The sequence below is a fragment of the Globicephala melas genome, chromosome 20 (genome assembly GCF_963455315.2).
Source record: "Globicephala melas chromosome 20, mGloMel1.2, whole genome shotgun sequence".
Classification (NCBI taxonomy): domain Eukaryota; kingdom Metazoa; phylum Chordata; class Mammalia; order Artiodactyla; family Delphinidae; genus Globicephala; species Globicephala melas.
This window is the reverse complement of record NC_083333.1, coordinates 40,200,592-40,214,451: the sequence shown is the minus strand read 5'-3', so window position 1 is coordinate 40,214,451 and position 13,860 is coordinate 40,200,592. Positions and strand designations below refer to the sequence as shown.

The 13,860-nt window shown below is 55.0% G+C and overlaps 1 protein-coding gene across 1 annotated transcript; it reads right to left on the bottom strand.

The window, feature by feature from the left end:
- Positions 1-1,003: 1,003 nt before the first annotated feature.
- CAVIN1 (caveolae associated protein 1) lies at positions 1,004-13,860 on the bottom strand. The gene is made up of 2 exons (XM_030839727.3): positions 13,215-13,860; positions 1,004-3,444 (listed from the first exon to the last, which is right to left on the bottom strand). Exons 1-2 carry the CDS (start codon positions 13,683-13,685, stop codon positions 2,743-2,745), a joined length of 1,173 nt encoding a protein of 390 aa, XP_030695587.1. The 5' UTR covers positions 13,686-13,860; the 3' UTR covers positions 1,004-2,742.

Here is a 13,860-nt window from a genome sequence, read left to right as displayed (position 1 = left end):
CTGGCAGAACCCACATGATGATTTGTGTCCATTGCTCTAGGAAATCCATAACTTGTGGGCAGGTAGGGCAGGCTGCTCATGGGGAAGACAGGCTGTACAGACAATGAAAGAGGTGCCCAGGGACTTCTGGGGTGGTCCAGTGGTAAAGAATCCGCCTTACAATGCAGGCGACGCAGCTTTGATCGCTGCTCAGGGAATTAAGATCCCACATGTCGCAGGGCAACTAAGCTCGCACGCCACAACTACTGAGCCCACGCGCCCTGGAGCCTACACGCTACAACTAGAGAAGACAAAAAACCCGCACGCCACAACTAGAGAGAAGCCCACGCACCACAACAACGAGCCCGTGCGCCACAACGAAAAAGATCCTGCATGCCTTGACAAAGATCCTGTGTGCCGCAACTAAGACCCAACACAGCCAAAAATAAATAATAAAATAAATCTTTAAAAAAAAAAAAAGTGGTGCCCATCCCAGGGCTGTGGGGAGAATTAAATATGCTGTGTGGTTATGACTGGCATCTATACCATGCACTGGAATCCCTTCTCTATGACATTCAGGCCTCTGAGTCAGGGCCTCTGACTTTTCCTCTCCCCTAGACTGCCTCCTCTAGGTCTGATTTGGCAGCGTGAATCTGAGGGAAGCTCAGGCTGAGTAGAGTTAACTGGGTGGGTCTGGAGGACTAAAGCTCTGACAGTGAGAAGCGCATCTAGACAGTACAAGATTACAGACACAGTTAAACAGACTAGAGCCAGGCTGCCTTAGAATCCCAGCTTCACAACTTACCAGCTACGTGGCCTTAGACCAGTCACTGTGTGTGTGTGTGTTTTTCCATTTCTAAATGGGGATGATAACAATACCCCACCCCCACTCCCCACCCAGGTAAGTGAGGCCCGTTTAAACCCAAGGTCCTCTCTCTCTCTCTTTCCCTCCCTGGTTCCCTCCTGTCCTCCTGGAACTCATCCTATGTGACTGCCTTCGGAGAATACAATCCAACACAGATCCTTTTAGAAAAGCAGGTTTATTGGTCGGGCTGCTCACCAGGACACAGCAACACGAGAGGCTCCCCAGAGCCCACAGGAAACTCTATCTGCCCACAACTCAGGCCCCTTCAGCCCATCAGCACCAAGGGACCTCGTCCCACAATCCCCATCCTCCCTCAGCCAATGTGTCTCCAACCATCCAGAAGAAAGAAGGGAACCAACAGGAAAAAAAAAAAAAAAAAAGCAAAGCTTTGTATTGTAAAAAAGATGTGTCCCCAGGCTCCCTCCCTCCACCCCTTAAAAACAATTCGCTGCAATTCTATAATGCAGAGCAGAGAAGATAAAGCACAGGAGGTAGGGGGCGAACGAGGGAGCCTTCAGCCCTCCTCTTCCGACTGTGACTTGGGGGTGAGGGGGTCTGTCCTTGCTTCTGACAAGCCACCGTTACTGGGGAGGAACAGGGGGACTAAAGTGTCCTGAGGAGAACCTGATCAGAAATCAGGCTTTTGGACTGGAAGCAGCACCCCTCTCAACCCAAAGAGTCAGGAGAGGAACCCACAAGGAAGTCCTGGCAAGTTCTGCAGCTTTATTGTAACTAGCTCTAGGGAAGGATCTTGAGAAGAAACTGCCAGGAGTGGGCCAAGTCTGGGCTGCTCTACACACAGGAATTCTATACTCTCCTCCCCTCCCCTCCAGCTCTCAGCTTGGTGGCCTGACCTTTAGCACCTCGTTCTTTTCCCCGTCCGTCTCCCTCCTACCTACCAGCTCTCCGCAGCCTGGTGCTGCCCTCTTCTGGGACCCTAATTTTCTGGGCTTTGAGAAATGGGCTGCCCCTGGAGCACCATGCCCAGTGGAGGCATGGGGTGAGGCTTACCTCTCTCTTCTTTGGATCGCGGATTTCTCACATTGCCCTCCCTTCTTATCCTGAAAATGGTCCTGCTGTCCTCGGAGAACCCCAGTAAGATGGGATTCTTGTGCTGTGTTTCTCACGCTGCTAATGGACATTCTCCTTTCACCCATTTCCACCTTCTACTATTTCCTGTTCTCTTTCAAAGCCAGAGCCACGTGCTTCTGGGTGCAGATGCATAAACAGTAAGTGCCCCCCGCCCCCGCTCCCCAAGGGCTCTGCCTGGCTCCAGCCTTCCTTATTGGCACCTTTTGCAGATACAGCCTGTGCTAGACCCTCATCCAGGGTCACGGCTCACTCTGCCCTCTCTCCCCCGACACTGCCCCAGATGCTCCCCAAAGCTGCTTTCACATCCTTCCAGTATGGGGTCTCCCATACTCTTCAAGATTCACTCTTCCCTTTCACGGTAATTTTGGCTTTGAAGCCGCCAGGGATCAGGATGAGAAAGAAGAGCTCAGTGAGCAGGAATGACAGCAGCTGGGTGTGAGTGTTACGGAGAAGTGCGGGGAAGGCAGCCTGCCCAAGGGGGGCCCAATCATGGAAACGACAGCAAGTTCCTCTAGAATCCCCGACTTGGATCCCCAGGACGTGCATCACCGCCCTCTGCATTTCCACCCAGCATATGCCTAAACTGGGGCTGTCCATGGGGCAGGCTGCCTCCCCCTCCCGTCTTAACAGCCGCAAGACTCGGAGGGGTGCTACTTGAGGGGAGGTGTTCTCAATTTAGAAATATCCCAGCCCGTTTGGGGCAGAGAGAGAATGCGAAAGAGAAAGTTCGGAGAGAGAAAGGATTCGGGGCGGGGGCGGGGAGAGGCGGGGCGGCGCGGCCTCCCGGGCACAGCCCCGCGCCCCGCTCAGTCGCTGTCGCTCTTGTCCACCAGCACGGCGTCCGACTCCTCGGTGATCTCCAGCAGCGTGTGCACGTCGGGGCTGCTCCCGCGCAGCAGGTTGGCCGCCTCGCCGCGCTCCGCGCCGCCCTCCTCTTCGTCGGCGCCTACCTCCACCATCTCGGTGGCCTTCAGCACCTCTACCTCGCCCTCGCGGATCTTCTTGACGTGGAAGGTAAATGGTGGCACCCTGTAGACCGCCGTCTTGGAGCGCGCGTAGACCACGTGATCGGGCGTGAAGGACTTCCGCAGCTTGTCTCGCGAGGTCTTGAGCTTCTCCCGCCGTTCGGCGGGGACGAGGCGCGTGCCCAGCTTGTTCATGCGCTTCTCCAGAGTGTGCCGCGTCTTCTCCAGGTTCTCCTTGGTCTTGAGGCGGGTCCTCTCCAGGTTCTCGCGGGTGCGCACCTTGGTCTTCTCCATCTTCTCCTTGGAGAAGGCCTTCTTGAAGTCGTCCACGCGCCGCAGGCCGCTGCGCTTGATACGCTCGGCGCGCGACTCCTCGATGACCTCCTCCACCTCCACCGCCTCGTCCGAGGACAGCTCGAGCACCGCCGCGTCGTCCTCGGGCCGCTCGCCCTCGGCCAGCTCGTCGCCTTCCTTCTCGGGCAGCGCCTCCGACTCTTTCAGCGACTTGCCGATGCTCACTTTGGCCGGCAGTTTCACTTCATCCTAAAGGGAGATCAGAGCGAACAGATGAGGGGGCAGAGCCGGAGAACTGGGCGGGGACTTGGGGGGACGCCGGGCGAACCCGGGGCTGGGCGGTGGCACCCGTGATCCTGCGGAGTGCGTGGTACCCGTGAAATCGGCCTGGACTTGCTCGCCGTTGTATCCCCAGCGCCTGGCACAGAGCTGGACACCTCGTGGGCGCTCAAGAAATACGTATTGAATGAATAGTAACTATACAGACAGGGCGAGGAGGGAACCGAGCTTCGGATCGGAGTGTGGCCTATGTTTTCGCACTTCAGTTAAGTATCTCTGCGGCCCTCCAACCGTCTCCTTGAGCCCTGCGACTGCCCATTTTAAACCAGTCCTTACCCTTTGCGTCCCAGGGACCACAACTTAACTTTGGAAATGGGCAGAGCGCCCTCTGGTGCACTGAGCCCCACACTGCCCAAGCCAGGCCCAAAACCAAAGGGCAGAGTCGGTTTAGGTTGAGGGGTGCGGGTAGGGGGACGAGCTCACAGTCAATCTCAGGCGGCCCCCAAGTAGGGTAACTTGAAGGCAAGTTTACCATAAAGGGAGTGCGTGTCCCAGACTTCGTATCATTTCAGAAGAACCAGTATTAGGGAAGCAGAGCTGTGGCCCTATCTCCCTCCCCCGCCTCATACTGTTTGGCTCCACCAGTGGACATTCTCCACCCTCATGAAGAAATTGAGGAAAGAGGAGGAAGCTGGCTGGGAGCCAAGGACATGTTTTCTTCCCAACCTGGACGTTTCTTCTGGTTCTGACGTCCCTGCCTTGGAATGGAAGGGAGAAATTGCTTTTCCATTCTTGCTTTTTTCCCCCCAAACAGGAGCTCAAGGGACCAGGAGTAGGAGGGCAAGAGATCCTGGAGCTCAGAGCCAGTTCTTCCCTCTTGCCCTGGGAACACCTAGCACCAGCACTGCTTTCCATTCCGGGAAGATTTTCCAAGATCCTGACTCTGGACCAACATTTCAGAATCTCAGGATCACCTCTCACCAGAAGGTAGGGGAGATTGAGCACAGACAGGAAAAGGGGACATAACCCAGAATGTAAACAGGCTCTCCTCTTTGGCCCAGACTCTCTTTAGGGACTTCCTACAAAGGAATGATAGGCAGTACTTTTTCTAAAGGGTTTTCTAAAGATTGTTTCGCAGAATTGTAAGAAAACCCCATCTGAGAAAAATGAGGCAACACGAGCTGACCCGTCCCATGAACACACACACACACGCACGCACATACACGTATACGTTGACTGCTTGGTATCTCTGTACCACCTGCTACAGAAATTCCTTCCCCAGCCCCCAACCTCTTTCCTCTTCCCTCCCATCCACATCCCCACAGAGTTTCCTGGTTTACATTGAAAACTAGGAACACCTCCTCCCAACTTCCTTCCCTCCCTGTCAATATTATTAGCAGGGACAAAGAGGGAATGCTGGCTCTACCTCTTCTCCCAAACTGGGCACCGGCTCTGCTGGGCACCAAGCCACCTCAACCTCTCGTTACTCAACTACATCTCCCAGCAGGCAAGGTGACCAGGGCTCAGGGCATGCTGGGACTTGTAGTCTCCACCTGCCACAGCTGGCTGGGTACTATCATGGGCATCCTGTGGCAGTCCGTCCATCCTCTGTTTCTTATCACTCATGGAGGCATTGAAGGGGTGTTTTCCTTGCTCTGAGTGTAGGAGGGTCCCAATCTCTCTTAGCAGTCCCTCTGATTCCCAGTTGTACCCTTTGGGTCTCCCTTTTGCAATCACTTCTCCCTGCCTGCTACCCGAGTGCTCTCTCTTACACACCATGTTAGGACTCTCTATCATCTAAACTCCTGGCTACTTCTTCATCCATCTCCACCCAGAATTTACCGGCAGCCCTAGTATCAAAAAATGTCAGCTCTGATCTCTCCTTCACAGCCTCCTAGTCTAAAAACCCACCCACGCTCCCCGACGTTTGAAGGAGAATGCCTCCTTTCACTAAGCTCAGACTATGTGGATGAATTAAGGGAAGGATTAAGCTTGATGGGTGGGAAGTAGTCAGGAAACAGTCCCTGCTGCTGGAAAACAGATCCACATTGTCTCCCTGCCCCACACCAGCACCCCTGATTCTCTCCTCTGCTCCACTCCAACCCATAAAGGCTGAGCTGGCTGGTTTTCCTGGCCTCTGGCTTCCTAGATAAAGGTCTTTGCCAGCTGAGTTTGAACGTGAACAAGGCTGGGGAGAGAGTTCCAGACTTCTTGTAGCCAATCGTGTCTTCCTAGTGCCTGATGAAAGGTCTCAAATACAACATCAGGGAGCAATCCCAGTGAGGGGAGGTTTATTCCTGGATCTGGGGTTGTCTCCCCCCAGTCCAGAAAGGTACTTGGAAGCCATTCATGGTAGGCTTCCTCCAGAGTGATGGCTTACACCAGAGGAGCTGCCTTCTTGGTGGAAGGTCAGGGGATAGGGGAAGAAACTGTTTGACCTAAGTCCCGGATAATATCCAGTGGATTGGCGCTGGAGAGGATATACCACCATGACTTTAGCTTTTTGCCTCCATTAATGGATTTTGTCTTTTCTCCCCGTTTCCAAGCCAGGTTTTCCCTATGACTCACAGCTTTGGAGTGCTGTCTTGGGCCCACCCAGTTGGCCTGTTGCTACAACAACCAGCAACACAATCCCAAAACACCTCCCCCAACCCTGGGCACAGAGGCTGGGCACCCCTGTGCCACCCCTACTTCCCTGGCAGAGCTCCTAAGCTAAAGGAGGGGCCTCAGGGTGGCAAGGAGAGAGAGCTCTGTTTGTTCTGTTTCTACATTTTTATTAAACAAAACCACCAGTCCCAACAGGCTTAGTTTCCAGAGTTACCTTTAATGACCAGGTCTGAACAAAAGCATGCACAGCTTCCCCTGCCCCCCACCAAGCACACACAGCTCCCCAACCCAGGAAAGTGCCAGTCCAGGATGAATTTTAGAGGAGCCCCAGGATGGCTTCCAGCCCCTTCCTCTCCACTCCCTAACCCTGCTATATGAACTTAAGATCCTCTGACTTAGGAAGATTTTTATATTATTATAATTTAATTGAGCACCTACTATTTGCCTGGTCCTTGGCCAGGCACTTCACATTTGTCAGGGAGAAGGGACAGGTGTCATATGGCTCTGGGTAGAGCCTCTCTTGACTTAGTTCTGTACCCAGCCACTGCCTGTGAATGGCCAGAGAAGACATTGCAGAGGTCATTCAGAGACCCAGGATCTGGATCTGCTCAGAGACCATGTTAGAGGAGGGTGCAGATGGGGAGAGGTGAAAGAGAGGGCAGTCTTAAAAACTCAGGACCTCCCCTTTAGGTTGCCAGGACAAGGGGGTAAAAGACACTAAAGGTAGAAGGGTCCTTCTTTTCTGCTATAGCATGATTCTCAACAGGGGGCATGTTGCCCCCAAGTGGGTGGAAATTGGTTCTTGTGGGGGAGGGCACAAATCTTAGATATTGCAATAGTTTGTGGGGCTCCAAAGAGTCCTGATATATAGTATATCTGTAGTGTTAAAATTTCATGGGAAATAGATAAGTAATGAGAACCTGTTGTATAAAATAAATAAAGTAAAAGAAAATTCAAATAAAAAAAAATTTCATGGGGGAGAGGACAATTAAGGGAAAAAAATGTCTAAAAGGACTCCTTAGGAGAATGCTATTAAACAAACAAACAAAAAGGTTGAGAAACACTGTGCCATGGGGAGGCCAGAGCCAATGAAAATGTGCCCCCTTCTGGCCTCCTGATTGGCAGCTTTTGGGTGCCCCACCCAAGGCAGGATCTGGCAAACATAAGGGATCGCTTTGCAAAACACTTGCTAAAAAAAACTGGAAAAAGATAAGCGTCAGTGTTTTCCCGAACTGTAGAGAGCGGCTAGAGAGGGCACAGAACAGACCCCAGGCCTGGGCTTCATGAGGGCCCTCTCCAAAGAGGCTTTGAGCCAAACTGGTCTGTCCCTGAGGAGGAGGCAGAGGGGGAGGGGAGGGGAGGGGGCATCAGAAGTGTGGGCAGTTGCAGGCTATCTCATGCAGGCAGCCGTGGGTGCAGCTCAGGTGTGGTGTCTGGAGCATCGACCGTTAAGACAGAAACCAAGACGTAGGGGATGGCCCTTCCCATCACCTCCCACCCCATTGCCTGAACTCCCCATAATGAGAGAGTGTTTTCACAATACCCATCACCCAGTCACAAGGGGCAGTGGCTTGGAAGAGACCAGCCACCCTGGACTGGCCACTGCTAAGCAGTGAGCTGGGGGTGGACTGGGTGTGTGACACCCCATGCCCACGGCCCCATGTGACCCAGGAGACCCTAAGTACCCCCACCGGCTGTTGGCTCCTCTGGGGTGGGCAGAGGCCCAGGCTCTGGGTAATAGGGCAGGGTCCTAGGTGTCTGGTCAAAGGGTGGGAGCTCAGGCACTGTCTCAGGCTTCAGGTCAAAAGGCTCAGTCTCAGGCAGAAGGTCAAAAGGCACGATCTTGGATGTGGCCAGGTCTGAGGGTACATTCAGCTTCTTCTTGGGCTAAGATGAGGAAAAGGGGTTTAAGTGGCGCTTGGGATGGGTGCGGACAGAGTTGGGGGAAGGAAGCCTTGGTTGGCATGCAGAGTTGGGGCTGGTGAGTAGAGGGGAGGGGAGCACACAAGGATTAGGATGGAAAGACACCACAGTTTAAATGCTTCAACAAGAGGACCCCAGGGCCGAAAGGGGAGGGACAAACCCAGGCCCATGAATTAATAACCACAGTTTAATCAGAACCACCTCCCTGCCTCCCTCTAGAATCTTCCCCAGTCCCATCCTTGGCCTCCTACCTTCTACCCCGACCCTGCTGTGGTCGTGGGATGATGCTGTTGGAGGTTGCAGTGATGGGGGAAAGAAGCTGCTGGGGGCGGGGAAGGAGTTTTCTAAGAGGCCACTTGCTAGACTCCAACTGGGGAGTCTCCAAGGAGTAAAAGAGAAGGCAAACAACTTCACTGTCTTGAGTCAGATGCTGCTGATCCCAGTTATTCCCCAGGGCAGGGTGGGCGCGGGTGCCGCCCCGGATAAGGAGAGGGAGAGGCATGGACGAGGGACATCCTGGCTATTTCCCTTTGGCCACATCCCCACCTCCTGCCTCCCTTGCCACCCATCCCCCCCACCCACTTATGGGCCATCAGACACCCAGATGCACAGAGAAATCAGGATCAAAAACAAAGCTATTGATATTTTGGGGAATTCCCTGGCAGTCCAGTGATTAGGGCTCTGCACTTCCATTGCAGGGGGCATGGGTTCGATCCCTGGTTGGGGAATTAAGATCCTGCATGCTGCGCGGTACGGCCAAAAAAAACCCCCCCAAACCAAGCTATTTTTACAACCAGTGGGCCTATGTCCTGAGGCACCCAGCAGCAGCTCCCAACTCTCCCTCCTGAGTGGCTGAGGTGCCACTCTTGCTTTGGACAATCAAGAGAAGTCAGGGGAGAGGGATATTTAGGGGCACTACCAGACTCCAGCGACAACAGTGTTGAGTAAGGCGTGCAGCCACAAATACCCAAAGAAGCAGGTGCCTACCTTCCCTGTAGGATACAGGGAGAAGGCGTGAGTGGCAGGGAGGCTGAGGAGAAAGGAGCCAATGTGGTCCTCTCGTAGCCAGGGGACACCCCTGCTGGCCAGGGAGCTCCACTCCTTATACCCAGCACCCCTCTCCTCCACTGCCATTGGTGACCACACGTTGCCTCTGCTTCAGCACCATGAGGCTGAGCAGCTAATGACCACCAACCGTAGCCACTCAGCTCACACTGCACGTGCGCGCGCACGCACGCACGCACGCACACACAGCAGCCCCGGTGCCAGGACTGTGCAACTATCTCCCTCAGAGAATGAAGGAGCCAGAACTAGCTTAGGGCTAGCCTCCTCCCTGATTTCTTCTGCACAGCCCGGGAACAGAAGGGGGAGGCCGGGAGCAGAAAGTGTAGCAGAAGAAGGGGTACACCTGGGCTCTTGCCCCAGCTTTGACCCCCAATCACTTGAATGACAGTAGGCAAGTGACTTCCCCTCTCTGGGCCTCAGCTTCCTCCACTACAAAATAAAAGAGCTGAAGTTGATTATCTCCAAGGCATCTTCCAGCTCAAAAAGTCTACAGTGACAGAATGATGAAATATTCACAATGGTATGGTTCAAAATAATAGCACAAACCACCACTCATCTCTGCAGTTGGTTGCCTAGCAACAATATTCCCTTTCCCTATCAGTTGCGCACTCTGTGCTATCTCCTCCCTTTTTGATTTTGACCTTTACAATAGTCAGACTTTATTTGCTTTAAAAAAAAAAATCAGAGAGAAGAATATGATTTCCTTTGGTCTTAGGAATACGTCTAAGAATATGCTCCCATGCTCCCTGCTTTGGATCCAGTGACCAGGAAAAACAAACCAAAGCTAGCTCTTTGGAGGAAGGGTATGGTAAACACTCTCTCCATTAGGCCACCGGGGTACGGGGTGAGAGGGACCAGAGCCCCAAGTTGGGAAGAATTTTGGACAAAAGTGTGGGGTTCTTCTGGAACCAGATAGCCCTGATTTGCTTTGAGTCCAGGAAGGAGCTATAGGTTGGGTTAGGATTTGAGGAGGAGAAGCCAGCAGGCCCTCATTCCAGTCCTGGTATCCTCCCCTTTAATGCCCATGAGCCACCTAAGCCCTTAAATGCTTCCTGGTCCTGTCCTCAAGCACTTGGAGCAGGTCTGATGGGTCCATGGGTAGGACCCATGCCTCATCAAAACTACTTCGGAAAATGTTTAGCCTCCCTTTCTGGATTCTAGAAGAACTCTAACAATATCCAAATTAGTCGTCGTCTGGGAGAATTGGCTTCTTAATGACCACAGCTCCTCCTATTGCATGGTGCCCACAGTCGGCCTGATCTTCCCAGTGGTTCTCAGTCCACTACCCCTAGCTACTAGTAGAATTCACTTCTCTCATTCACTAGCTGTTGCCTAATGAGGTGTCACCTGACAGGATGGGATGCCAACTGCTAGTTTTTGTTTGGGAGACAGGAAGGGAAATGCCAAAGAAGGACAGTAATGACTCAGAAGTGGGTTCAAGGTGAGGGCCCTGATATCCTGTGATGGGAAGGGCTGAATTTCGTGTGTGTCTGTGTCTGTGTAGGGAGGTGTCAAATGCAAACATAACCCGTGAAATCATTATGTCTAGCAGTTCCCTGAATCTGGGTGGGGTCACACAAGGGATTCCCTCCTTTATTCCCCAGGAAGAAGGTGTGGGAGGCCAGGTGGCTTGATCCCACAGCTGAGGCCTTCCCACCCTTTCATGCTCCCTCCACCTTACCCCTCCTTGCCACATCACCACCTCCCACATCTGCAGTGGGGAATACCATACCACTTCCCCTGCTCCCACACTGGAAAACTCACATCATCCCAGGAGGCCTTTTTCCAAATCTCTCTGCCTGGCCACCCAAACATCCTACCCCCTCAGCCTGAGTTTATCGTAAATGTTGCTGCCCCCAATCTTCCCTATTAGGTCTGCCAAGGCCCAGAGCTATTTTTACCTCATTCTCTTCCCAGGCCTGCAGATCTCAGGGAGGAGCAGCCTCCCACTTCCTCCAGAAGCTGAGTACTCCACCCCCTCGCCCCCACCTGGAACATCTGCTCTGCAACTCAGGGAAGATTCCCTGTTGCTGGAATCTTTTCCTTACCTCTGAGCTCCTCTGTGGGTCGGGACCACTTTAGGTATTAGTTATTTCTCCTGTGGTTTGGGGGCTCAGGGTCCCCAGCTTGAGCTATTCCTTCTCCCTCAACTCTCTGTCCCCCACTGACCTTGATGCAGTCAAAGCCACCCTGTGATTAGACCCCCTCCCCACGGCACATACACAATATACAGACACACAGTCCGTGCCAACTGCCGAGAGGCAGTAACAGAGACACGCCATTGGCCTCTGCACAGAAGTCTCTCTCCATACCTGTCCTCTCAGAATCTCCATCTTTGACATAAGGAGGTTTACCTCCAGGCTGAGAATTTTCCCAGGTTCTGCGGTCTGGGACATTTCAAGTGAGAAGGGTCACCCATCCAAGCCCTACATGGCTCCTCTCTACCACACCAGGCTCTGGAGAAAAGACAGAGCTGGCTTGCTGCCCCACACCCCTGCCCTGTTCTCCTTGCTTTGATGTACCCCAGCACTAGGCAGTTCTCTTTAAAAGTCACACCACACACACACACACACACACACACACACACACACACACACACCCCATCCTACTTCCTCGGAGCAGTTAAATTAAGTAGAAACAATTCTGGGCAAATATTTTCTATCAGATAGTGCTATATGGGGGAAGCAAACTGCGTAAAGGCCAAGTACCTCTCAGGAGGAGTCCCTGGGCGCTGGTGGGTTGGGGGAGCGCCACTTCAGCCTCTGTCCCACCACCACCTCCTCAGATAAGTGTCAGCTCACGTATGTCTACTGCCCCCAAACTTGTCCCAGTCTGCATTTCTCTTAGCTCCACCACACTGACCAAGCCAAGGACCTCACCACATCCCTGATGGTCACTCAGAACCCAGCGTACCAGGGCCTCTGGGCAGTCAGTGAAACCACAGCTTCCTGACAGAAGTCCTCTCCCTGGGGGGATGTGGGAAATCTGGCCTTCTTTTCTTTCCATTCCCTTCGGTAGGGGCAGGAAGGGGAAGAGGGGACATAGACTAACCCTTCCACCCCCACGATCTCACCTCCTTGGGTGGGAACATCAACCAGGCCCGCGGGAAGCAGAGAGGAGGCAAGGCTGGGCACATTCCCACGCCATCAAAGATCACAGAGCGCTCGGCTCAGACCCACCCCTAATGGGATTGGAGAGGCAGAGTGGAGAGGAACAGCAATGCTGAGATTCCCAGGTTTACTTGGGGTTAGGATACAAAAACTCCATTTTCATCCAGGCGGGAGGAATGGGGAGAGGTGCAAAGGAAGCAACAAGCTGTCTGGGCGGAGCCTGGGGCGCGCCAGCCTCCCGCCGCCTGTCCTCCAGCTCCTCGGCCGCCCCCGCAGGCATGCGGGGTGACTCACCGCGCCCAGATCGCGGGGCCCCGGGTGTGGGGAGCTGTCCCCTCCCCTCCACCAGACCCTCTAGCACTCCTCAGGCCGCGGGCCACCCTCCCGCCGGCTGCTTCCAACAGACTGAGGGTACATGCACGCCGCGGGCTAGGGTGTCCACAAGGGCCGAAAGTGCCGCGAGGCGGGAGCAGATCGCAGCGAGGGGGCGGCGTGGGCGGCCTAGGCTGATGCGGGGTCCGCGGGGGCGTGCTGGCAGTCGCGTCCCTCGCCTGGCGCAGCCCCCGCGGTGCGTGCCTGAGCCCTGAATCACCCGCTATATCGGGCGGGCAGCGCCGGAGGCCCCAAACACGGGCCGCGCCGCCAGTGTCCGTTTACAGGGGGCCCCAACGGCCGCCAGGCACCGCGGCTCTCCCCAAAACTTCCTCCAAGTAGGAAGACTTTTGACAGAGCCGTGTCGGGAGCGATCTGCGAGGGGCAGTGTCCCCGAGTCCAGCCCCCTAACTCGGTTCCGCTACGCGTTTGACACCAGAGGGAGGGGCTGGGTGAGGGAGCGCAGGATGCAGAGCGCGCCCCTTCGCGCTCCAGGAGCCCGCCGCCCATCCCACTCCACCCCAGGAACGCTCGCTGGAAGGAGGGCGGGTCCCCCGAGCCGGGCCAGGCTGGCGGGAGAGCCGCGCCTCGGGTAGGTCCCCCCACCCCAAGCCCCGGGCGGGGGACGGCGGGCCTCTGGGCGGGGTCCGCCCTCCAGCTCACCTGGTAGATCATGACTTTAAAGTTGCGGCGCCGCAGCAGCTCGGCCTCGTTGACCTCCAGCTTCTTGATCTGGCCGGCCTGGCGTTCCAGGCTGCCGCGCACGGTCTTCACGTTGACGCTGACCTTGCGCACCTTCTCTAGCAACTTGCTCACGGTGTTGCTGGTGGTAGCGTGTGCCTTGCCCAGCTTGCTTAACTCCCCCTGTATGCTCTGCACGGCGCCCTCCATCTCCGCTTGCCGCTCCTCCAGCTGGGCTTGGGTCAGCTGGATCTGGTCGACGGCGCCAATGATTTTGTCCAGAAGGCTCAGTACCATCACGCCGTTCACCTGGTCGGATTTGATCAGCTCCTCAGAGCCGGCCCCCGACGGCTCCTCCGCCGCCGGAGCCCCCATGGTGGAGGACCCCTGGTCCCCGGCGTCGGGGTACCCGGGAAGCGGCTGCTCGATGATGTGGAGCTGGGTGTCCTCCATGGCTGCCCGGAGCCGTGCGGGGCCGGCCGGGTGGATCTGGAGCTGAAGCGGGAGACCCGGAGAAGAAGAAGAGCGGGAGGGGGCAGAGCGAGAGAGAGCGGATAGCGGAGGAAATTCGAGCCGCGTCCGTGCGCACCGGGATGGCGGCCAGAACTGTGGGGCGGGGGATCGGTGA

Excerpts from the sequence above, each read along its gene's own strand:
- CAVIN1 (XM_030839727.3), bottom strand. The coding sequence starts at position 13,685 with ATGGAGGACACCCAGCTCCACATCATCGAGCAGCCGCTTCCCGGGTAC. Across the intron at positions 3,445-13,214 it reads TTAAAGTCATGATCTACCAG|GATGAAGTGAAACTGCCGGC; the intron begins GTGAGCTGGAGG and ends ATCTCCCTTTAG.